The 26,038-nt window shown below is 25.8% G+C and overlaps 3 protein-coding genes across 8 annotated transcripts; 1 reads left to right on the top strand and 2 right to left on the bottom strand.

The window, feature by feature from the left end:
- Nucleotides 1-1,757: 1,757 nt before the first annotated feature.
- LOC149061561 (THAP domain-containing protein 1 A-like) lies at nucleotides 1,758-17,857 on the bottom strand. 5 transcript variants are annotated; one of them, XM_089216683.1, is made up of 6 exons: nucleotides 11,873-12,954; nucleotides 11,687-11,806; nucleotides 11,449-11,629; nucleotides 2,993-3,079; nucleotides 2,849-2,922; nucleotides 1,758-2,779 (listed from the first exon to the last, which is right to left on the bottom strand). In XM_089216683.1, the coding sequence occupies exons 3-5, from the start codon at nucleotides 11,492-11,494 to the stop codon at nucleotides 2,888-2,890; spliced, it is 168 nt and encodes a 55-aa protein (XP_089072809.1). In that variant the 5' UTR covers nucleotides 11,495-11,629; nucleotides 11,687-11,806; nucleotides 11,873-12,954; the 3' UTR covers nucleotides 1,758-2,779; nucleotides 2,849-2,887. The 5 variants fall into 5 exon arrangements, 4 of the variants coding, with proteins under 4 accessions (XP_089072809.1, XP_089072808.1, XP_089072807.1 ...); XM_089216682.1 differs by having other exon boundaries at nucleotides 11,687-11,857; nucleotides 11,922-12,954; XM_089216681.1 differs by having other exon boundaries at nucleotides 11,687-12,042; nucleotides 12,468-12,954.
- LOC149061562 (uncharacterized) lies at nucleotides 12,835-16,265 on the top strand. The gene is made up of 8 exons (XM_089220961.1): nucleotides 12,835-12,882; nucleotides 12,928-13,261; nucleotides 13,572-13,652; nucleotides 13,740-13,901; nucleotides 14,462-14,533; nucleotides 14,641-14,909; nucleotides 15,741-15,909; nucleotides 15,983-16,265. Exons 1-8 carry the CDS (start codon nucleotides 12,835-12,837, stop codon nucleotides 16,087-16,089), a joined length of 1,242 nt encoding a protein of 413 aa, XP_089077087.1. The 3' UTR covers nucleotides 16,090-16,265.
- A 1,428-nt stretch (nucleotides 17,858-19,285) lies between the features above and the next one.
- On the bottom strand, nucleotides 19,286-21,469 carry LOC149061560 (uncharacterized). 2 transcript variants are annotated; one of them, XM_089216685.1, is made up of 6 exons: nucleotides 21,339-21,469; nucleotides 20,730-20,916; nucleotides 20,477-20,610; nucleotides 20,024-20,083; nucleotides 19,801-19,934; nucleotides 19,286-19,714 (listed from the first exon to the last, which is right to left on the bottom strand). In XM_089216685.1, exons 3-6 carry the CDS (start codon nucleotides 20,543-20,545, stop codon nucleotides 19,696-19,698), a joined length of 282 nt encoding a protein of 93 aa, XP_089072811.1. In that variant the 5' UTR covers nucleotides 20,546-20,610; nucleotides 20,730-20,916; nucleotides 21,339-21,469; the 3' UTR covers nucleotides 19,286-19,695. The 2 variants fall into 2 exon arrangements, with proteins under 2 accessions (XP_089072811.1, XP_089072810.1); XM_089216684.1 differs by having other exon boundaries at nucleotides 19,286-19,934.
- Between the last annotated feature and the right edge of the window lie 4,569 nt (nucleotides 21,470-26,038).

The raw sequence follows: 26,038 nt of genomic DNA, 5'->3' as shown, positions 1-26,038 counted from the left end.
GGATGTTGAAAGATCATTTTCTTTATATAAATATATCTTAAGTAACCGACGATATAATTTTAAGGAACGCAATATAGAGATGTACATCATTATAAATTTTAATTCAGAAAAATAATATATTTTATTTATTAAATACTTTAAGATACTTTAAATAATTTTTAAGAAAATAAATAACAGTTATACATTTTATTTAGAAATTAGATAATTTTATTATGCAATTATTGTATTATTTTCATTGCAATTTTGCCAATTTTTTTTTTCAAACTTAAATTACCATTATCTGTATATGGTGTCATGAGTCCTTCAGCAAGTCCATCACCAAGAATATAGCAAGAATTAGGGAGGATTGATGATGGAGTATTTATGATAGTTTGACGAAATGTACTACAGTGGAAATTTGAGACTTATAAGACTACCCTGTCCTATATCAGCAAACACATCAAACAATTTAATAACAAGAATACAGAATTATAGAATATATACATATTAATTAATTAATAAGTCTATGAAAACATCTGTTAAAAAAATAAGACTTAAGTTAAAATTAATGATTAACTCAAAATTATAAAGGAACTGAAAGACCAACTTTGCAGTACAACAGATGGAACTTATTTTCTGTTGCAAAACATATTTTCATCCCACTTTGGCATTTTTGGTCATTTTTCGGTGGAAATAAAGTGTTTATATGGCACATATCAGTACAGTCAAATACATTGGATAATGAGTTAATAATTTTAAAGGATTTACGTATGTTTTTCAATGCAGCTACTCCTGTTGGCTATACAATTATCTTACCAGCTACATCATACAAAACCAATAAAAAATAAATGTTTCATTTTGTATAATACTTGTAAACTACTGGGAATTTAAATTGACCACTCAAAGTACTAACTAGTTATACTTTTCTACTAGAAAAGGTAAATTTAAAAAATTTGACTTCCCCAAAAAGCGACAACAAATCCACAATTTATTGAAAAAAAAAATATTAAAATTATAATCATTACATTTGTAAGTTTTTGTCCTAAAGAAAAACGGGTTTTAAAAACATTCTGGTCATTAAACTGCTTTTTATAATGTCACAATGTGATATTAATACATTTTTCACAAATTAAAGTGAACAATGAATACTCATGACTGGGAGCACCAAAATATATAATAGTTGGTGAATGAGTGTTTGCAAAAAACAAAAATGTAGAACTTTTATTTAAAATATTTTTCCTAGTGCTGCTATGTACTGACGTCCCGTTGACAGATAACCTAGTGTAAGACCTCGTTAGCCGGTGTGAGTAGAATGCTAAACTTAAAGAAAACCATAGTACGAAATATTAGAATAACTGAATAGAAATTTAATTTAAATAAAAAAGAACATTTTATAGATATAAATTAAACTTATATTAAGCCAAAAGCGAGTAATCAAAAATTGTACTACTGAATAATAAAACAGTAATCAGTCATAGATAATAAAGAATGGATAGGCCATAATTCCTTATCATATGTTCTCAAACAATTTATTAAAGTAGATGCTTTTTTTCTAATTCATGATTTTTTTCGCATGGAATTTTGTATTTCTTTCTAAAATAGTTTTGAACATTTTATTTAAATTATAAAATATTTAAGAGTGGATAGTGCCTGAGTGCCATAGTGGATATAAAGTCCAATTTAATTTATATAGTTTTCAGGTATTTGTTTATGTATATAAATAATATTATAGACATTATAAATATGTATATATAAATATATTATAAAAGTAAGTGAAATTATAATAAAAATTAAAATAAACAAAAATAAAATAAATAAATGTCAAATTATTCATGGTGAAAAAGAATCATTTTTGTTAATTTTGCTCTTGATCGGCCAAATTTAATGTTTTGATCATTAATTTTCCTGATTTCATGAAATAAACGAATATCTAGATATTTTAAGGCAATCATTTTAATAAATTGATCCTGGTGTAAATCCAAAAATGATTCTTGTTCAGGGCACTGGGAAAACAAATTTATATTACTTTATACAAATTCACTTTAACTTTTGTAAATAAATAAAATTGTGTCATTTTTGTCATTGGTTCCACAAACAACACATCGATTTTGTACAACCATATAATGAAGATATTTTACAAAACAACTACACAAATCACACAAGAATGTAACCAGTTGTTGTAGCCTGTATATATGCTTTATCACATTTCTTATCGCACATCGGGAGAACTTGTAGGTACCCCATATTTACTTATATTACATCTTTATACTTAAATAATCTAACCAATAATGAAAATCTACAATAATTTTATTATTTTTATATTATAAAATTAGTTAAGAAATATTGATTGGTACATTTAATAACATAAGATATAAAAAATTGCAAAAAATTGCAAAAATTGCTAAAACATTGAAAATTGCAAAAATTGCAACATAAAATGAAATAGAAAGACTGCAATTAATACAAATTGTGTACATATTTGATCAGATTTGTTTTATCTTAAATGCAAAAAAAGTTGTAATATCAATTAAATCCGGTCTTTAATAATAATAATACTGCCATTTTATTCCACCACTTCCAGACTTTTATGCTTCCATAACTTGTCGAAATCAAGTTCCTAACCTTCGACATTTTTCTTAACATTGTTTAAGGCTAATATTAATATTTTTAGCTTTCATTTATATTTAAATCACATTTTACTGCTCTAATTACTTTCCATTTTTTATAAATTATAATCTTATAAAAAATTTCATTGCATACTCCTCTCAGTAATATTAATAACCTGGTAGCAGTTGACGACCTAAAAAAAGCATAATTATATCGAGTCAAAACATAAATTGTAAAAAATACAATATTTAATTATTTTTACTTGAATCCGTGGTTTCTTTATTTTGTGAATCAGCAGCACTTATACCACATCAGCAATATCACTGTTTTCCAATACTAAAACCAAAAACAAAAGTTCATTGGAATATTAAATATTATATAAATTGGAAATACAGTATTTAATTACCCATATATCCTTGAATCCGTGGTATCATTTTATATCGTGAACTAGCAGCACTTACAAAAAAATCAGCAATGTCATCGTTTTCCAATACTAAAATCAAAAATAAGGGTTTATTGGTTGTTATATATTGTATTAACAAATACAAAATATCTATAAATGCACCGAAAATAGGGTTAGTAGGTAAGTGAATCACCAAACACAAAATTCAACTTTATTTCCTTTTCAAGACTTACATTATACGTCAAGAAGATTTGACTTATAATCATATATTCATATGTCTATAAATATTATGAGATAAGTATTCATATTTCTGGTCACAAAAAAATTAAGTTAGGTTGGGTTAGAACATCAAGAACCCAACCTATATAAATTATAAGCCCTCATATAAAAGGTATAGCTGAACTCCTTGCTGTCGGTCACAACTTTAAGATTGAATTATACTTTACATTTTTTAGTTTATTTCTACAAATGTTTATAAAAACTTTTTTCATTAGATCAAAAACTTGAAAAATGTAATTCAAGGTTCCTCATAAAGTCATACCAAGCTCATAAGTTATTTGTATAGCAATTAAAATTATTAAGGATACTACATAGGTTTTTTTTTTTTATGAATGTCAATAACATAAATTAATAAAAGGACAGAGTTCTTATGAATTAATACATTAAAAATGTATATTAGGGATTCAGATCCTATTTCCTAATGTATCTGATCACCCAACAACCAATCTATAAATTATCTATCATAGTAGTTGGTATCTAATCTATTAAAGCATTTTAATGGATATCTAAAAACATCATTAATTAAGTAGATATAGTGTGGATAGTTGGACACTTGGGAGAAACATTAAACTTTTAATATTTTCTCAGTGGTACATTTTATGTTAACAATAATGTCCATGTTACTGTTATTTTTAAAATTAGAGTGAATTGATCCATGATAACATTTTAAGGGTAAGATTATCTTACAGTATTTTAGAGAATTATTTTAATATCATTAATTTTACTTTTCAAGCAAGTTAATTATGATCATTTTAAAATATACAAAAAATGCACAGTTTAAATGGCCATAATAAAAATGAAAAAAAATATTTGAGATGCGCTAAATAATAATCTTACTTTTAAATTAGTTTGAATGATACAAAATAACTTTATAGGTATTATACTACTTATGACCTTTCATTTTTTCATCATTTTAAAAATAAAATATAAACCAACTTAATAATATTATTTTTATATTTTTTAAGTAGATTTAAACATATAAAATTACATAAATTCAAAAATAATATTTAATTATTATATACATGGTGTTTCAAATTTCATGTGACAGCAGATTTCAGCATGATATATTTAAATTAGGGAAAAATTATCTATGTGAAAACCTTTTTGAATCATATAATCAGTGTTGAGTTCAGATAGCAATAAACATAACATCAAGCAAAATAACATCTAGATAAATATTAGATTACTAGCTAAATCAATATCTAGATTAATATGAAATAGAATATTCAATTTTTATCTAGATAAATATGTAGATAAAATTTTTTCATCTAGATTTATATCTTACAACAGTTAATTTGTATTAATGCTTGCCATGTTATTAAATTCTTGGTTGAGAAATTGATTAAGGGAGGCAAACCAGGAAGGCTTGTTTTGTGTCAAAAATATATTACCTAATGAATAAATATACATATAAAATATTTAAATACGTATAACAAAATATCAAATAACCAAAATCATGGTTAATTACCAATTATTGTAATTAAAATATATATTTTCTGATTTAAAAAACTAGTTTATATTTTTTATATTTCATTCAAACTGCAAATTAAAATATAAATACTAATAATATTTTAATTGTTAAACAAATAAATTATAATGATAGTCATGCTTGTTTAGTTCTTTGACTTGAAACATAGTAGTATCTCAAACGTTTTATCTCCTAGACGATTTCTGCTGTGTGTTAATACTTGGATTGCTCCACTGAAAAGTCGTTCCACTGGAGCTGAAGACGGAATAGTTGTGTTGTGTTTTAAGAACACTTGTTTAACTATGCAATAATCTTCTAAAACACTGAATTCTTTTTTGGGAGAGTTTAAGAACGTCAAAGCTGTACACAAGAAAAGATCTAGATATTTATGTAGATTTCCATAACTTAAATCTTAGATACCAATTAAATATTATATAATTTATTCATCTAGATAAGATAAAGGTACTTAATTTTCATCTAGATAAATTATCTAGATAAATTTATCTAGATACAACTCAACACTGCATATAATCTATACTAGTTTGAATTTAAATATTTTTTTTTTTTTAATTAGGATGGGTAGTTTTGAGGGGTAACTTTTAAAATTCAAATGGGAACCTATATTTTTGAAATATGGTTCGTATAGAATTTTATTTTTCATGAATTTTGACGTACCATTCATAATTATGGGTCAATAATTAAAAAAGCTATTTGCATTCAAATTTTGTATTTAATTTATAAAATGCCATCAATGCATAATAATAATAATATACTTAGTGCTTCTGTGACACACCGATGCATTGTTGTTCAACTTTAATGATCTGAACGCTATCAAACTATCAATGTAATAGTAATAAAAGTTAAAATGCGTGTTTACTATCTTAATTTAATTTTATATTGCAAAGGTCAAATCCACGGACTATCTAATATCTTAGTCCGTTGTCAAATCACACGATTGTATTGATAATAATAAAAAAAACAGCGAATTAGATAATATTATACCACCTACATAATATAATATTATGTATATTGGATATTGTACTATTTATAATCAATGCTTTTATTGGAACGGGTTTTATCTTCTCAATAATTTTACATAATATTTATTATTTAAATATAAAATTAGAAATAAATATCATATTATAGCAGATAAATAGGCAATAGATAATAAGATAATTATACCAAATTGTTGTATGATACAGTATATAATCATTTAAAATGTGATCAAATAGGTTTTGACTAATAATGTAGATTGTAGGTGTCTAAATATATTTTTTAATTTAAATAATAAGTAATAACTAATAACATACTTATATTTTAACATTTTGTTTTAATCAACTTAATATTAGATATACTGCAAAATGACAACACCGATTTCAAAAACATGTATAATATCGCGTTCAACATAATGCTAAATAATGCATTTAAATCAAACAGATTTTGAAAGAACATCACCTTTTCACAGCATAAAGATATAATCAATCCAATATTAAATTATAATAACTAGGGCTTGGATGTTGTTACATTGATGACTAAATGTTATAGGTAGACTTAGAGACCTTAAAAGCTTTAAACACAGAAAAATATGAACAAATATGTACATATACAATAGAACAAGACAATTTTGACTGAATTGATTGAAAAATGTATTTTATTATTATTTGTATTATCAATTTTTCCTTTTTTGAATAATAATTGTGCTTATTGCTCAGTCTTTGGTAAAAAAAAAAAAAAAAAAAAAAACCAATAGTTCGATAGGTCATCTTTGGCATGGAGTGTAAAGCCATTATCGCATGGAAGTCACACAATATTCACATAACATTGATAAACTACATCACATTAGCACATTAATTTCTAAACTACATTTTTATGAATTTTTTTTTTCTTTAATAAATAAAAACCGTGTATAATATGCAAAATAAAGTTTTATATTATTATAAATATTACAATATGAGTTTTAATATAATTATAACAACATCAAAGTCCCAATTACGACAGCAAACATAATTATCAAGTATTTTAAATATGTCAATTGCATCAGATAAAAATTATTTTAATTTATTCTGAGTGGTGAATAGGGTTATAGGTTTTAGACCGAGATCGAAGACTTTTTTATTTCCATTTTTGTTTTTAATTTTGTAACGTATTTAGAAGCATTTTCCGTATCTGTCAGGAAGGTTAATGAATGTAAAGATATTTGAAATGTGTACAATTTTAATATGTAGGGGTCAACATTCACTGATATGAAGACAAATAATTGATGTAATATTTAGTAAATTTTAATATATTAAAATTAGCGAGCAATCAAGGTATGCATGGTAAACTTAACTTAAAAGCAAATTCATTATTTTCAATAGATTATTATAGGCACTAAAGCCTATAGATTATCAATAACAGTATTAACATTACCACTCAGAATATAAAATTGGATTAAGCAATCTATGATGACATATCAATTACCAATATAATTAAACATGATTATTGTATTCAGTGTCATATTTTATTATTTCGCACCTTTTTTGACCAGAGCACAAAAGATTTATAGTAGGTATCTACCTAAGAATTGCAGGCCATGAATTAAAGAAATTTTTCACTTAGGGAAAAAACCAAAATACAATAATAAGTAGATATTATAAGTAGATAAAATCTATCTTGCGTTAATAAATTATTATACTAACATAATTAAATATGAGATTGAAGGTATTAACAAATTGATAGATAATTAAACTATACATATTCTCAAATTTTAAATGATGGTGATGAATAAAAATATAATTTTTTTATGATCCAAACAAGAGATATACAGTACCTGATAGTTTAAAACAAATTCAAATATTTCTAGACGATAACAACCAGTTGACAATAATTTAGCACTTACTATAATAACTTAAAATTATCAACTTGTATGAAATAATGAAATAATTAGATATGTATTTTAATTTAATTTTTAAGTTTTAAGTTTTTATTTTTTTAACTGTCAAATAAAAATTACAAAGTAAGAAGTGATAAGTGTTATCAATTATCAGATTATCAACAAACATCCACATGTTAGAATTTTTTTATCTTTTATTTATTTAATAACTACAAGTTTTTTAGTGGTATTTAAATTCATCAAATTAATTCATTAACGAATAAAGGATAATGGGAAATAGCTAATATATTAGTATTTAGAAAACATTAAATAATTTTAAGGTTATAAAATATTATAATATTATCACGGATAAAATAATTTGATATTACCATAGAACAATATCGAATAGACACTCGATCAGCTGATCGGGTTACTGTATCCCTCATTGAACTATATGATAACTGGAATGCTCACCAAGCAGTGTTGCCCGAAACGGAATGTTAGAACGAGATGGGACATACCAATGGTGTTACTATCTTTGTCTTACACATTGCGCTAATATCTTAAATTAATTTACCGCGGTCCGCGATACTATTTTAGACTTTAGTTTGGTTTTGGTTCTTAAAATTTGGTATCTTTATATTTTATTTTTTAACTTTCACAAAATTTTTATGATTAAATTGATAGAATATAAATAATTATAATTTACAATTTATAATACCTATAACAAGTATTGAAACATGCTTTTCTTGTGGACTTCTACATTTGTCATATAAAATTCTAATAAATTCAATAGTAGCAGTAGCATTTTTAAAATCATTATTACATGTTTGTAAGAACTGTAATGCATCAGCTACGCTGCTACTCAAAGCCTGGACTGCTAAAGGAACACTCATTTTTTTGTTTTTATAAAATATATGTAATGAACTTAATTTATTGGCAAACTTCAAATTTTCAATTTGCTGAATTTCATGAAGCTTTTTTATATAATCAAATGATATCGTACTGCCTGAGTGAGATAAACTTAATTCAGCCATACAATTTCGACAAATTTTCATAAGGTGGCAAGGATCAATAATACAATGAATATTTATAAGAGGTTCATCTGGATGAGGAAAAGAAGATCGAATATTTGAATGATCCATGCTACAGCCTAAAACTTCATAAGTCTTTAAGTTTGTGGTTGTTCCATCACTTGTCAGAGATCGAACTGTAATTCCAGCTTCATAAAGAACTGAGACAACAGCAAGTACTAATTGGCTCTGTACTGTAGCATTTATTTTATTTATAAAAAAATAAGCAACTGGACACTTAAATTTTTTATTTAAACTACCAATTATAAATACTAGTGCTTCTTTTGCTAACTCTTCATTGTCTGTGTGTGCAATGCCACCAAGATCACAATATCCATATACTTTTCCACTTTTATCAGGCCAAAATCCCTCCCTAATTGACATGGCATCATAAATTAAAGCAACATCTTTTACATGCGAAAAATTAGATGCCTCTGACTTTAATTTTTGTTTAAAATAATCAATCACTTCATGTAAAATACCAGGGTTACAATGTCTGGTAGCTATCCATCTACGAATAGTAGAAGGATCTGGTAGTGTACTTCTTTGCCTTATAAACTCATATGCTCGAGGGGAATAAAAATGCAATGTTAAACAAAATTCCCGTATTTCTTCTGAATATGATTTGTGATTTGAAGCAGTATTTACATTAGCAATTTCATTTTGAAATAAAGCAAAAGGTAGAGAAGAATCAAATTGGTTTTTAAAAATATCTTCAACAGTATCTCCAATTAAGTGATTATTTTTTAATAGATTTAACATTTCACGCATACTACTTACTCGCTTATCTCTTCTAATTAATTTCTGTTGCAAAATCCTCTTGTCTCGTCGTAAATCTTGTAAAGTTTTTTCTAATTCTTCTCCTGTTCCCAAGTAACACCAATTGTTCTAGTATTAATCCTTAAATGTTCCATTCCTTCTTTGATTATTCTGGATACTCAAAAGGTAATATATTCTGAAGAGTTTTTATTATTTCATGAATATTCTTAATAATTTATTATAATCACAATCAATTAAAAAATAATATCAATCCATTCTTATTCTATTCTTACGAAATATCATATTAATACCTCATTATATTATATTAAGAATATACAATTCATAATATCAACGATTATTCCATATGAATAATCTTTTATTAACACATTCACACATTATTATGATTATTTATATTTACTAGTTTTTATTATTTTATGAATATTCATAATAATTTACTATATTCACAATCAATTAAAAAATAATATCAATCCATTCGTATTCTATTCTCACGAATTATCATATTAATACATTATATTATATTAAGAATATTCAATTCATAATATCAACGATTATTCCATATGAATAATCTTTTATTGACATATTATTGTGATTACCTACTTAATATTATCAACAACTATTTATAAACTAATAATAATTTATATGCCACCGCGCGCGCCTATTATAGATGACCACGGTAATTCCATTTTCCAGTCATAACCAAACGGCTATTGAGTATTGACTTTAACCTTAAAATTAAGTGATTTGCAATTTACAATTATTTTGAAATCAAAGTATCAAACTATCAAACGTGTTTCAATAATATTAGTGAATGAATATAATAATATATATAATACTGCAGTGAACCGATTTTGAACTTCGATACCATAATATAGTAAGTACCTATTTAATATGTTAAATGTATACACATGAATATACCTATATAAGTGAATAAAATGAGTACCTATGTAAAAATTATATAAGTATATAATAGGTATATGTAACCTGTAACAACAATTAATACAATATGAATAAGAAACTAGGAACTAAATGGAAACTCAATAGGGCCATTCAAAATGAATTGAATAATTTAACAATATTAAGAACTAGTAATAATAATGCTACTAATTCTAATTCTAATTTAGCAAATAATAATAATAATATAGTTGTTAATAACATTACACAGCCAGTTAATCTTGAACTAGAAAACTTAAACCATACTGTAGAACTTCCATGTGAACCGACTGAATTAAACACTATATATTATGATAATTTTATTAATACAACTACAATAGAGCATCAAAATACATATACTAACTTTATTAATACAGAAAATAATGATGAGCCTAGAAATAAATTATTTGACAATTTGTCATTAACTGAACAAGTTATACAGCACCTTAAACTTTGGGCTGTAAAAAACAGAATCACCCATTTAGCACTTAAAGAATTGCTACAAATTATATCTTTGGTGCCTGAATTAAAAAATATTCCCAAGGATCCTAGAACATTTTTAAACACACCGCGAACAACGATTACACGTCATGTTAGTCCTGGGTCATATTTCCATTTGGGGATAATGAATGGTTTGAATAGTATGTTTAAACATATTGATTTAATAAATATTCCTAATATTATTGAAGTAAGTATAAACATTGATGGTTTACCACTTTTCAAATCTTCCTCTAGCCAGTTTTACCCTATTTTGTGTATAGTTAATAATGTGAAAATTCAACCCAACATTTTTCCAATTGGTATTTATCATGGTTCAGAAAAACCTAACGATTTCAATGATATGTTAAGTGATTTTGTCAATGAATCTTTAAAATTAACCACTGATGGTTTAATTATTAAAAATAAACATACAAAGTTTAAAATTACTATGTTTTTATTTGATGCTGTGGCAAAGGCTAGTATTCTTTTTATCAAAGGACATTCTGGATACTCCTCATGTACTAAATGTTCCCAAGAAGGGGAATATTTTTGTGGCAGAGTATGTTTTCCTGATCTAAATTTTACTAAAATAACTGACCTTGATTTTCTAGCAAAAACTGACTCTGATCATCACACAGGTACATCCATTTTAGAAAAAATTCCTGGTTTTCGTCCAGTTACTGATGTACCTTTGGACTACATGCATTTAATATGTCTTGGAGTAGTAAAGAAATTTGTAGTTAACACTTGGTGTTTTGGTCGGCCCCCTCATAAGCTTGCTGCAAGAGAAATTAACATAATGAGTGATACATTAATTTCATTTACTAAGTTTGTACCTGTAGAATTTGCAAGGGTTCCAAGATCGTTAAAAGAAAGCAAACGCTGGAAAGCAACTGAATTTCGACAATTCCTTCTCTATACCGGGCCAATTGTGCTAAAAAGAGTTCTGCATAACACTAAATATGATCACTTTATAAGTTTGCATATAGCTTCTATTATATTACTATCTGAAAAATACCAACTTTACACTGATTATGCAGAAGAATTATTAACCCACTTTGTATTATCTACCAAGCATTTATATGGTCCAGAATTTCTAACACATAATATTCATAACTTGTTGCATATAGCTTCGGATGTAAAAGAATTTGGAAATATGAATTTGTTTAGTAATTTCCCTGCAGAAAACTACCTACAAAAGTTAAAAAAGTTGGTTAGAAATTCACATCATGTTTTACCGCAAGTCGTAAGGAGGTTATCAGAAGAAAACGCTCAACAAACATATTTAATTAATGATAATGAGCAGACATTAAATAGTTATAAGTTAGAAAGAGAAAATATAAACAATGATGGTATACTAATCTCTGGTACAAATAACCCTCAATTTAAGAGGGTAATATTTTCAAATTTTAAGTTAACACTAAACAAAAAAAATTCTTGTTGCAAGTTATTTTGTAATTCAATCGTAGAAATTTACAATTTTGCATTCAGTCCTTCTCTAAATAAAAATGTAATAATTGGAAAAAAATATAATACTGCAGTTGACTTTTATGAAAAGCCATGTAAATCATCATTGTTTGATATTTATTATGTAGATAATTTAAATAATGAATTTACTTATTGGCCTATTACTGATATTTGTTGCAAGTTGGCTAGATTTCCTTATAAATCTGGATTCCACTTTTACATACAATATAATATAGTGTGTATTTAAATCAGTAATAATAATTTATGTAAATAAATGTATATTTCATTATATTTAAATATAAGATTTTGACTTTTAATAATATACATTAATAATTTTTTAGTACCTCTTTCATTTTAAAGTTGAAGATCATAATAACATAGGTGTTTTTTTAATATTTAAGAAAATATAAATAATAATAATAGTATATATATTTTACAAACAAACAATTAATCTAATATTTTTGTTTAATTTAACATATTACAATATGTTAAAATTTTATATTATAGTAATATTATCATGTCTGGATGGTATGTGGCACAATTTGTCGAGGAGAACACTGTAGAAGTAATACCCAGCAATTGGATAATTAATTTTAGTGAATGTTTTTAGCCTAACAAATGTGGCCCATTAAAAATATCTGGAGCAATTCGAAACCACTTAAAACCTTCAGAAGATTGGATAAAATGTCCTATTAAAATCCTCAGCAAATCTCTAATTACCAATTTCCACAATGCTACAACAATTGCTAATAAAGCACAGTTTACGTCAGACTGCGAAACTCTAAAAACAAAAGAGTCAACCGATGATATATTGAAGAGAAAAAGAAAAAAAAAAAGAAATGTATCATCATCATCGTCGGATGAAGAACTCCAAACAACAAACAAAGCTAGTAAAATAAGCACTGTAATTCTTCCAGATTTTCCACAAATAAAAAAAAACAATGGTAAATAAATATTCTATACCTACATAAATATTATAAAATATAATTATACATGCATATTTTCATTTACTCATACAATATTAATAGTTAATACTGTATTTGTCACATTAATATTAACTTAGGTTTTTTAATAATATTTTAAAGTCTTCCAAGTACAATTATTGTAATTGTCCGCTTGCAGGTTTAATTGTGACATTACAAATAAGCTAATAAAATTGTATAATTTAACATAATGATGTTAATCAAATAAACTCTTAAAATTATTTAAATCTGTATAAATGGGTAATTGTTTTAATTTTAAAATTCAATTTAGTTTTGCCAAAAGAACATAATTATGAATTAACTGGTAATATAATATCATATGCAACTGAAAACAATGAGAATACTAATAATGGTATGTTTATATTTATTATCAAGCTTATTAAGTATAAATTACTGTAATAAATATCATGTTAACTAATACAATTAACATACATTTTAGTTATATCTATTGAAAATTGTAGTGAGGTCATAACTACTGCTGCAGGTCATACAAGTAATCATAATTCTATAGAGGTGGAATGGGACATGATGAATAATGTACTATTTAATTCTCTAGATAAAAGTATGGATGTAAATGAAGAAGCATTATCTATGCTTAATGGTAATTTTTATGTTCATAACTCATAAATATAATATACAGTTATAATTGTTAATTTTTTTGTTAAATTTAATATATATATATATATATATATATATAGGTAATAGGTAATTATATATATAAAAAGATTAAACAAAAAACAATTACATATTTCTATGCTATTATATATATAGGCATATAACAAATATAAATATACATTTTACTAGTATAATAATAATAGCAAAATTAGTTTTGGACAAATATAATATATCAATTTTTAATATTATTAATATTAATTTAATTATAATATAGGCTGCAGTATTACGATTCATATAACACAGCTTATTAATTATATAGATATATTAAGAAATTTGAATGATAATATTATAAATTAATTTATATTTTGTCAGAAACTAATTTTTGCTAGTATTATTATTATACTAGTAAAACATCATAACTATTATGATCATTAAAAATTAATAATTGTATGTGCACTAATGTATGGTGTGCATTTAATTATTCTTTAATATAATAAATTATTTATAATTTTTCTCCTATATTTTAATAATTAATATTTTTTATAGAAGAAACTCTAGAAGAAAGAAACACTTCAATAATTTCTATGCAAAAAGTAAATCCAAATGAAAATTTGAAGGGTAATATTCAGTCTCTTCTTTATTCCTTTTAATATATGAATAAATTATATAATAAAATATAAACTACAATATAAATCAACTAATATTATTATATTGCCAAAATCTAGAGTTTCAAAATCAAGTATTAAGACAACTTGTGACATTGAATGCTCGATGTAAAGAAAATGCTGAGTACTTGCACGTCTTAATGTTGAATATAAATGATATTAAAGAAAAAATGGATGGAATTATTGATAAATCTTCAACACCAGCTGATTTTAATAGCACTAATAAGGCAGTATCTGATATTTTTTCAACATTTCCAATTTCTAATAATGACGGATTAGAAATAATTACTAATGCAATTAAGGAGAAAGAAGATAGTCAAAATAAATTGGTAGGTATATATTTTACTTTAATTGGTATAACTGTATATATTTTTATAATATATATAATTACATGTATATATAACTCTTATTATCTAAATTTACTTATTATTTAAGTACATTTATTTTTTTTTGCCTTCTTCAGACTAGCTAACATATATAATTTGAATTTTAAGTCAAATATATAGTTTTCAAAATTAAATGGAAAAATTGAAATTAACTAGACATATTTCCGTCCAGAATTGGTGATTACTCCTTGGTATCAAGTTGCATAAGAAATAAAATATGCTTACCAATTTTTAGTGAAAACCCTAATTTATTTTAGAATAAAACTGGATATTATGTTTATAACTAAAATCACTTATTAATAAATTACCTTACTAAAACATTTCTGTGAATGACAATCACAATCAACTTGCTGCTGACATATTATAATAATTAATAACACTTAGTAAGATCTTAAAACCCAATAAATTTGAAATTAATCATTGATGATAGTAATCAATAGTAACTAAGGTAAAATTAAATTAAATAATATGTGAACTGTTATCTTTTCCATACAAAAAAATTAATTTATAATATAAAATTAACCAACATTTGTTCTTTAAATTAAAATTAGTTAAAAAATAATTTAATTTAGTTTATGAATGTCTTTTATATATTCATTTATTATATAAAATAATATGTTATAATGATTGAAAATTGAAATATAATTATATTTATTCTTCTTTAACATTATATCTGTTGTGATATATGCATTTTATTTTGACAATGTATATATATTGTACACATATTTATATATTATAAGTAAATAGAATTTTATAATTTTTGATAATATATAGGTGAATATGTTGGCTTTAATGGGTGGATCTGACTACAAAGAACTGACCAGGAGGATTCTAAGGAAAATGATTTCTGATCAAATGGCCACTAACTACAGTTTCACTGGACATAAAGGCAAAGGATTAAAGTCAGCATTCAATCAAACAATATTGTCAACATTACTATGCAGTAAGCAAAATGTATATTTTGTATGGATATTTTATCAATAACTTATACACAGTTATATTTTTGTTTAATATAGAAGCTGTTCAAAGTAAATTTACAACAGCTACAGTCAAGGAAGTGGAAAATGCTGCCAGCATATGGTTGACAAAAGCATCTGATCGATTAAAAAATAAATTATCCTAGTATTTTTTATATCCGTGTAATATCTAACTTAAATTAATTACACTAATAACTGTATATACTCACATATTATAAAGAAAATAATGTGTGTTACTTTTTAAACTTAAATTAAAAGTTTTTCATAAACTATATTATTTTAATTGTTTTAATTTATATAATTATAAGGTACCTAGGATACATAATATTATTATAATATGACTACCTATTAATTATAGGTATAAATAAATTATCTATTGTGGTATGAAAGTATTATTATTATTACTTAAAGTATGAATTAGTGGTTTAAAAATTAAAAATTTGATATGGAGATCAAATTATTTTCATGTATTCCAATGTAGTAAAAATCTTCAGCTTTTTTAAAGGGGAGATGAGCATAGTCCCTCAGTTCCACCGATAATAGATAAAAAAATTCCTTAGGTTTTATGTCAGTGGACTTATATATATATATATATAAAACATGCTCTGCAGACATATTTATTAAAATGTCTTCAATGAATGTAAAACAATTATTGATACCTTTATATTAATTATCAGTAGGTATGTTAAAACTGATTTAAATATTGATCACATATATAGAATAGTTTTATCTATTGATCTAGGTTTGTATTCTTTGATTATTCATAGAACAATAATAAAATCCAAACAATAATTCATTTGTTCTCTTAAAATAGTCTATGATTCTGAATGGAATAATTTTAAAACATGCATTGATTATTCATATAACATTACTGGAAGGTAATATTCTATGGTTCTGAATGGAATACATTTCAAGCATATTCATAGATTATTAAGTTAATATTATAGATTAATAATAAGTTATTCTCAAGATTATTCACATCTTATTTAAAATGGGTGCACGGGAATGATTATTTCATGAGTTATGGAGGAAATCGGATGATTATCAATTGAATAATGAATATTACAAATATTCTTAAGTATTATTCTATCAATATTCTATTATCCATTTTGTGTTACTTGGGTTAATTTTGTCTGTACACCAATGTCGACAAACTTAGTTCCGGTTTCACATATAGACATATATTCACTATTATGAACAGCTAATAGTGTGGCTGTGTCCTAAAATACATTTTAAATAATTATTTTTCTAAAGGAAACAAATTTCTTTATACATAATGGCCATGTAATAATATAAATTCTTGTTTTTGTAAGTATATTTACTTACTTCTCGTTGCAAAATTCTTCTTTCTTTTATCTTTGGTGTTAAATGATTTGGGAAATTAAATACAGTTGGTATAGCAGATTTTTTTAACATTTGTTTCCCACTTACAACAGCTAAATAGAAATCATTTTCATTGAAATGCAAACTACATAAAGTTGAGCTGGAAGTAGGTTTAAAATCCTTTCTTCTTACAGCATGTACCCATTTTTGAAGCCTCTCTTTCTCTTTAAGAGGGAACCTTAAATATCAAAATAATAAATGTACATTTGTTTGAAATTTTCAATGTGTAAATTCAATAACATTTTATACTAACTTGTGAAATGACAAGTCTCCCCTAACGTCACTTGAGCTAGTACAATTAAAAGCACTACAATAATTCACCATCTTAACTTGCCCACTAATTGAAATTTGTTTAAGTTAAAGTTTAAAAGTTTAAATCAAAGAACAAAACGTTAAACGAACGATATTATTATTATTTATTGGTAAACAGTCGTATTGATAGTGTGATAAAAAGAAATAGCAACACCATTCTTATCTGCTGTCTTTTTCTAACAGGCTATCTCGGTTATGTTTACATTGGTCTTATGGCGGGTGAGCATTCCAGTTATCATATAGTTCAATGGTATCCCTACGGTTGAAGTATTGGAAATTGTACAGTAACCGTAATCTGATAGAATGTTAGCAACGTGTATCCTTCTTAGTTACGGAATTATAAAAACAGAAACGACCAAACAAACGCAATGGCCAAAGGACATTACAAAACACTATATCAGGGGGCCGATTCCGCTAACGCGTGATCGTCGTACTATACGTAATGCGCGTAATTACCAAAGCGAATTGAAGGCGTATTGCTATTCCATTACGGCGTGTTCGGCAGATCCGGCAGAATGGACTCCAATTATTACGCCGAAAACGACATGAAAACTATGTCGTTTTGAGCGTGTATAGCGTGATATTTTATATATATTACGATTTCGTTATCAATTAGTTTGTTATTTATTGATAATATTTATATTTCAATATGTAAAATATTATGTTTATTTATGCTGTTATGCACCTACGACGAAATCTTACTCTTATTTCGTAGAATAATCTTAATATTTATTCATTATATTATAAAATAAATAATTGTAATATAGCTTGTAGACTGTAGTGGTTAAAAGTACAATTTATTCGTCATTTTATTACCTATATATGTACAATGAATAATAATTTACAATTTAATATTCGATTGTTGCTGGATGAAGAAGTTCGAGAAATACAATACAATACAAGGGTTTCATTCCATCAATACCCAGTTGGTAAGTAATTATTTCTGAGTATCTTAAAACTTTGTATTATTTACTGTAAGCTTTTTATTTGAATTAATTAATTAATTAAAAAAATTGTATTATTTATAGATAGTTGATCATACCTACCGTATATTGAATGTAAATGCCAAGTTCCCTGGATCCACACACGATTCTCACATTTGGAAAATGTCGTTAATTAGAAACCATTTAAGTAACACATACAGGCATGATCATGAATGGCTTTTAGGTGATAGTGGTTATCCATTAGAGCCTTGGTTACTTACACCATTTAGTAATCCAGGAGATGGAAGCCCAGAAAGTAGGTTTAATGTTAAATTCACTTCAGCTAGATCAGTTGTGGAACGAGCTATTGGTATGTTGAAAGGTCGCTGGAGATGCCTTTGCAAACAAAGAATGTTGCATTATAAACCAACAATTGCAAGTAAAATTATAAATGCCTGCGCAGTTCTCCACAATATTTGTATTGAAAATTTTGATGCCGCTTATGAAAATGAAGAGTACGATGAACCTTATAACGCCAATGACTTTATACATTTTCCAGCAGGAAATTCTCTTCACACAGAGGGTAATAATAATCGATCAGAAATTATGGATTATATTAATCGTGTTCAATAAATAGTATTTTCAATATTATTTTTATTAGTTTTAAATGATAGTATATTTTGTTAAAAATTAAACTTGAACAAAATAAAATAAACATCTTATTATATAAAACATATTACATTTAAAGAAATAAAAATAACAATAAAACTTGAACAAACTAAAATAAAAAAAAATTAAAATATTAAACTTAAACAAAATATAGTAAATATCTTATTACATAAAACGTAATAAATTTTAGGAAGTAAAGGTTCATATACAAATATACATTTATTTATCATTTTGCTTAGACAAAATAAAATTTAATAATACATTGGATACATTATTAATGGCATCTATTTTTTGTTGCTCTAGTACATTCTTCTGTAAAAGAATAGCCAATTTTTTTTTCACTTAATGCAACTTTTTGCTGTTCAATTTTATTTCTGTGATGCATTGTTGATACAATTTCCCGCTGGATTTCATTATTTTCAGTTTGAAATTGTATCAAATATTCTTTATCCATTGGATAAGAATCTAAAGACTTCTTTTTCTTCTAGAATAAAAAAAAAGTATTATGTAGCTTGGGAAAATAAGCTTAAACATTGTATCATTAAAAAGGTAAAAATACATAAAACTAACTCTTTTAGGTGTTTTTGCTCTCCTGCATCTTTTTGATCATGAGCTGTGTCAACCATGTCTTGGTTGTTAATTGTTTGTTTTGTGTTTGTTTGATCTTCAACACTGAAGGTGAAACTTTCATTGTACATTTGTCCCTTTGAGAAAAATTAATTAATTTTTAATAATTATATTGTTAACATCACTAACATATTGAAATAAATATATATTCCAAATAGTTACTTACTACAGTTGATTCAGGTATATCTGAAATTCCAATTGTATATTCTTCACACGAAACATTACTCTATTGAAACAAAATTGAAATAATTTTTATATCATAGATTAAGCATTCAATATTATACCTTCTACTATTATAGAATATGTACAGGAATGGGCAAGTAACTTAAAATTCAGTATCATAAAACTAAATACTTCACTTTGGAGTATCACGATACTAGATACTTGATAAATTTGAATAAAATTAGACACAAGTTTTTAAAAATTAAATTTACATTTTTTATTCAATACAATTATTGAATAATATAAATAAAAATAATTTTAGTATAATATGTTATAATGTTAAGTTAAAAATATTAATTGTGATAGTAAACAGCAGAATTGTATCATATTTATGTGTCTATCATCTTTCAGTAAAATTAATTAATAAAATACTCAATACATTGATTAAAATGCTTACTACATCAAACATAGGTAATCCTGCTTCTTGTATTTCATTATCACCGCTAACAACAATATTACCACCCATCAGTTTTAGAATGTTTTCATCTTCGATTGAAAGTGGTTCAATATGTACATCAATTCGTTCCAATTCTAAGTGCATTTAGAATTCAATTATAAAAAGGTAGGTATTTATAACAAGCAAGTACTTTAAGTTATAATAGTATTACTCTAATAGTTTTATGTAATATGATTGAAAAAAAAAAACTAACTTTTTGCCAGTCTTTGACGTTTTTTGAAGGTCCTATACGATTAAGTTGTAATGTTAATTCATTCCATAGGTTTTGATACTTTTGATAAGTCATTTCGACAGAAAATTTTCTAGTTCGCATGCCATCATGCTCATCTAGGAATGAGGTAATCAATTCTTTCTGCTCGTATGTAGCCTTCTTTCTTAAACTATTTCAAAATAATCATTAATTTAATGTAAATTATAGGTTTAATATATTATATGTCTATTGAGAATAGTGTCCTACAAAGAATGAATTAGATTGATCTTATTAAAGAATTTGATGCACAGAAAGCTAGAAAAAAGTTGTTAATGCACTGTTGGTATTTGTATAATTTATTATTCTTATGATGGGTTAAGTACTGTCTAAACATGTACTACTAAACAATTTAATTGTAATTAACAAACTAAAAATGAATAAATAATAAGAATAACTAGTAATCAACTAAAAATGTATTATTGAAATCTACACAAATATAGGTAAGTAGGTATATTAAACGTATAATACTATACAGTATACACTAATATTAAAATAATATACTATATTATATTATACTATTATAGTGTGAAAAGCATTTTAAATAAACTTAACTATTCAAACCTGAAACAGCCATGGTAAAATAAAAAAATATAAATGTTTAAAAAAAAAAAATGTTTTGGACATTAACGTAATAAGTTATAAGATTACGTGATATTTGAAGTTCACAGTTAACGTTGTTTACGTCTTTAAGAGAATAGCTTAAATGATAACGTCGAATGCGCTGATAATATCATAATGTTCCAATCATGCCAACTACGCTTAATGCAACCAACACGCGTTAGCGGAATCGGCCCCCAGTTCTGTCTCTTTTTGTGTGATAATAATGATATGATTTATTTAAGTGATAATGCATGCCACTCCCTCCTAAAGACCGTGTTCAAGGCTACAGTCACCAGATTTTGCCATTACACACAGCAGCTGCAGTGTCTATACCCTGATATTACCAAACACTATTATCGCGGTCTTAGATTATACCACAATCTTGAACAGTGGATTTTATAATCTAAAATTCTAAACTCTTCATTTCTCAGATAAGAGATGCAATTACTTCATAAATAAAAATAATCAGTAATTGGTTATAATATCAAACGATATACGGATATACCATTATAAGTTTTGTACTGACTACTACTAACTGTATACTGTAATAAATTGATAATTTGATACCCAGATTTTAAGGTCGTACAACGGTAGCCCTTTTAATATTATTTACTGTTGACATTTTAGAATTAATACCAATATACAGATGTCCATAGCTCCTTAAATTATTAACATATTAATGTAAACGACCCGTCAAAATTCATTAAAAATTAATCTGAACACGAATCATATTTTAAAAAGGAGGGTAAGTCGTGGATGTCGCTCTGCTGTACAGTAGGTTACAAGTGGGTTACTGTAATGGATGGAATTAAATTTGAATCCAATGATATTATATCATTGTATACGAAAAACGATTCTGAGCGAAAATGGTTTATCTGTCTAGGATATATTATAGATTATTAAAAATTTTCAAATCTTAAATTTAAAAAGAAATTTTTTTATGAATTTCTAGTTTAAAATAATTTGCGAATTTTCATGATTTTCGTGATTTTTATGTATGTTGTCAAAATTCAAACTTTGAATGCTTATAAAAAAAAAACTGTGAATATGTATTTCTTATATTTTTCAACTGCTATTGTAAATATATGTTAGGAGCCTTGTATTAAATTTTCAAATCTTAGATTTAAAAAGAAAATTTTTTATGAATTTCTAGCTTAAAATAATTTCTGCATTTTTTTGATTTTTATGTATGTTGTCAAAATTCAAACTTTAAATGCTTATGAAAAAAATCGTGTCTACGAATTTTTAATATTTTTTAACTGCTATTTTTATAATGTGTTAGAAGCCTTGTATTAAATTTTCAAATCTTAGATTTAAAAAGAAAATTTTTTATGAATTTTTAGCTTAAAATAATTTGTGAATTTTTGTGATTTTTACGTATTTTGTCAAAATTCAAACTTTGAATGCGTATAAAAAAAAATTGTGACTAAATTTATTTTATTTTTCAACTACTATTATAGCAATATGGTAAGAGCCTTGTATTACATTTTTAAGCTTTTCTGCCTAAAAAATAAATTGTTATCGATATTAATTTAAAAAAAAACTAATAATGATCGAAAATTTCAAATGCCTATGAATAGTTTAACTTAAGTCGAAAATTTTTGAAAATTGCATGGTGGATAGAATATACTTATATAAACAATCGGTGAAAATTTCATGTATCTATGGTCATTTATTTTAAAGTTACGTCAAAAACCAAAATCGATTTTGTCGAAAAATGAGCGTGCATAAAATTTCCCGTTTTTCCCTTAATTTTTAGTTTGTTTTTCTCGATTATTTAGAAAAGCATTAAGAATTTTTCACTTTTGACCCCCCCCCCCCCCAAAGTACTAACTAGATTCACTTTCTGATCGAACGAGGTACTGAAGTCAAAAATCGAAGCATTTATACTGCCCCATGACGTGATGACAGACACACACACACAAAAAAAAAAAAAAACATCATGGTAAAATCAATACATTCATCGCTCCGCTCAGAATCTAAAATATAGGTTGCCGTTTGAATTTTAAAAGTTACCCCTCTAAACTACCCATCCTAATTAATAAAAAAATATCTAAAATCAAATTAGTATAGATTATATGATTCAAAAAGGTTTTCACACAGATAATTTTTTCTTAATTTAAATATATCATGCTGAAATCTGCTGCTGTCACATGAAATTTGGAACACCTTGTATTTTAAGATTTCTTGGATTAACAAACTAAATATTAAATCAGAAATGACTGTTGCTAGAAATCGCATGAATAAAATCAACAATGATTTGAATATTGACGATTTGAAAACAATAATAAAAAATGAAATTTTTCCAAATATCTACAAAATGTGACAAGTAGCACTTATTACTTCACCAGTTAGCTTTGCAGTATGTGAGTGATCTTTTTCGGCTATGCAAAGAATTAAGACACGGGTAAGAACTTCTATGCATCAAGAACGTTTTAAAAATCTTTTTATTCTTCACATAGAGAGAGGGATGTAATAAAAAAATATTACTCACGTACGACATAGGAAATGTTCGTTCGCTAGTTTCAATAGGGTATTGTCAGTTTTGATATTAGAGTGAATCCACCTATTATCAAATTTTTTGGTAGCAACGTTATCTATGTTCTCTCCTTGGATTTTTACGATATTTAAATTGTTAAGTGAGTTATGGGTATGTAAATTATGAATATTTTAAAATGTTCATAACTCAATTAAAAATTAAAATATCGTAAAAAACCAACGAGAGAACACAGATAATGTTGCTACCTAAAAGTTTGATAATAGGTGGATTCACTATAATATCAAAACTGACAATACCCTATTTAATCTAGCAAACGATAATTTGTCAGGTCGTACGTGTGTAAGACGAAGACAACACATGCGGGTTAGACGTCCTCTTAAGCTCATGGAAACTCCAAGGAGACCTCCCCACTGAAAAAATCTTTTGCTGACTACGGCCTTGATCATGTACAATGTAAATACTATTGTTCACACGCATCGTGGTAATTCTACACACCATTTGAGATGTAATGTAGTATACTAACATGTAACATGTCGTGTTTGCAGTCACCCCATCACCATATCAATAAACAGTCATCAATAGTCAATAGCCACCCACCAACGACTAAAAAGTGGGAAAATGACAAATACGCTATGCGCATGTTCCCCAAGACTAGCTATCCCATACATGGAATAAAAAGATAACAACATAAAAAAAATAATTTTATCAAAAACCGATAACATTTTATACTTATGTAGTGTAATAAAAGTTTAATAGTATAAAACAAATATAAAAAATAAAAATAGATTAGTTTATATAGTTAAATTTATATTTGGGTGAATTAAGAAAATATTATTATCTTAGTTCGTGATATTTATGTAGCTTCTATAACATCCAGCAGGCAGCACTTATTTGCTGCAAAATCTATTAACCACTTCGTCCAGTTCGTCCCAGCGATCAACTACCCAGAGAGGCCAAACGCGCAAGTCACTTTTCACGACGCGATCGTCGATTTTCATGACATAAAGACATTAAATCAAATCTATACATTTTGACCGAATTCTGATAATCAAAAAGACCTTAGTCCGTGTGCCACCATTGACGTCGTTACGATTCAAAAGCAGTGAACTTTGCAGAGCTGATATAAACGGCTTTTGCAGTCGAGTGAGTTTCTAACTGTGAAATAATATATATATATAACTAATACATGGGCGTTAGCGCTTCCCACCAGAACGAACACTGCTTATGTTTCAAATATTCACACTCGAATAAAAAGTATTATGGACGATTTTAACAACTTGAAATATTTTATGTACTTGTATCATGTTATTAAGTCTTTATAATAATAATTTAAGCTTAAACAAATGTAAGTTTCCATAATACAAATCTCAGTACATTATTATAGTTGGGTCATAGGTGTGCGCACGGGGTATGCAGGGTATGACACTGCATAGTCTGTGGCTTCACTTGAAGGGCCCATGTTTATCATACCAAAGTATTTTTGATAATTTATATAGTATTTAAAAAAATGTTTTTTAGTTTTAAATTTTCTAGTAACCAGCAAGTTAATCAAAACTATGGATATAGGTAACAATTTTATAAATATATGTTAAAATTATTTAAAGACATTCAATATAATATATACTTAATCTTTAAGAAATAATACATTTTCTTTTAATAAATATAATTCGAATTTCTAACTACTTATTTCTACAATGCATTGTTTACATTCTAGGGTAAAATTATGTATGGTTTTAAATTCTGAGAGAGCAAAGAAAGTATAAGTAGTATATTTGAAAAAACTTAAATTGTAAATTAAGTTATATACTCGTATGTGGTAAAAGAAAATGTTTAACGGCTCAGAATTATTATTATTTATTCTTTCTTTCAATCCAATACAATTATGTTGAGTATCTTAGGTGCAATATAGGTTAGATGATTTTATTTTTGAGCGCCCCTATTTGTCTTATTGCATAAACTGTGAATAAAGTCTGCGTACCCTATGAGTTGGGTAACACCTGTGACATTATCTTTAGATTGTATATAGCCACATAGGTATTATTGTAATTGGGTCTAAGGCATTTGTAATTAAATACCCACAATACTCCATTGTACTCAGAATAGAACATAACTTAAACTACTGTGTAGTGTATATCAATGTACTGTGGTTTTC

Source organism: Diuraphis noxia, unplaced genomic scaffold (assembly GCF_037042655.1).
Source record: "Diuraphis noxia isolate RWA-SAM2 unplaced genomic scaffold, SU_Dnox_SAM2 contig0001, whole genome shotgun sequence".
Classification (NCBI taxonomy): domain Eukaryota; kingdom Metazoa; phylum Arthropoda; class Insecta; order Hemiptera; family Aphididae; genus Diuraphis; species Diuraphis noxia.
Note: the sequence above shows the minus strand (reverse complement) of the source record. Positions and strands in the feature narration are given on the sequence as shown.

What these genes read in the sequence shown, in the direction of transcription:
- LOC149061562 (XM_089220961.1), top strand. Translation starts at nt 12,835, where the DNA reads ATGTCTGGATGGTATGTGGCACAATTTGTCGAGGAGAACACTGTAGAA. An exon ending in AGCATTATCTATGCTTAATG is followed by an intron (nt 13,902 to 14,461) that starts GTAATTTTTATG and finishes TATTTTTTATAG; the next exon opens with AAGAAACTCTAGAAGAAAGA. An exon ending in TCCAAATGAAAATTTGAAGG is followed by an intron (nt 14,534 to 14,640) that starts GTAATATTCAGT and finishes GCCAAAATCTAG; the next exon opens with AGTTTCAAAATCAAGTATTA.
- LOC149061561 (XM_089216680.1), bottom strand. Translation starts at nt 17,650, where the DNA reads ATGGTGAATTATTGTAGTGCTTTTAATTGTACTAGCTCAAGTGACGTT. An exon ending in GGAGACTTGTCATTTCACAA is followed by an intron (nt 17,505 to 17,579) that starts GTTAGTATAAAA and finishes TTGATATTTAAG; the next exon opens with GTTCCCTCTTAAAGAGAAAG. An exon ending in GAAGAATTTTGCAACGAGAA is followed by an intron (nt 17,164 to 17,269) that starts GTAAGTAAATAT and finishes AATGTATTTTAG; the next exon opens with GACACAGCCACACTATTAGC.
- LOC149061560 (XM_089216684.1), bottom strand. Translation starts at nt 20,545, where the DNA reads ATGGGTGGTAATATTGTTGTTAGCGGTGATAATGAAATACAAGAAGCA. An exon ending in GATTACCTATGTTTGATGTA is followed by an intron (nt 20,084 to 20,476) that starts GTAAGCATTTTA and finishes TTGTTTCAATAG; the next exon opens with AGTAATGTTTCGTGTGAAGA. An exon ending in ATATACCTGAATCAACTGTA is followed by an intron (nt 19,935 to 20,023) that starts GTAAGTAACTAT and finishes TTTTTCTCAAAG; the next exon opens with GGACAAATGTACAATGAAAG.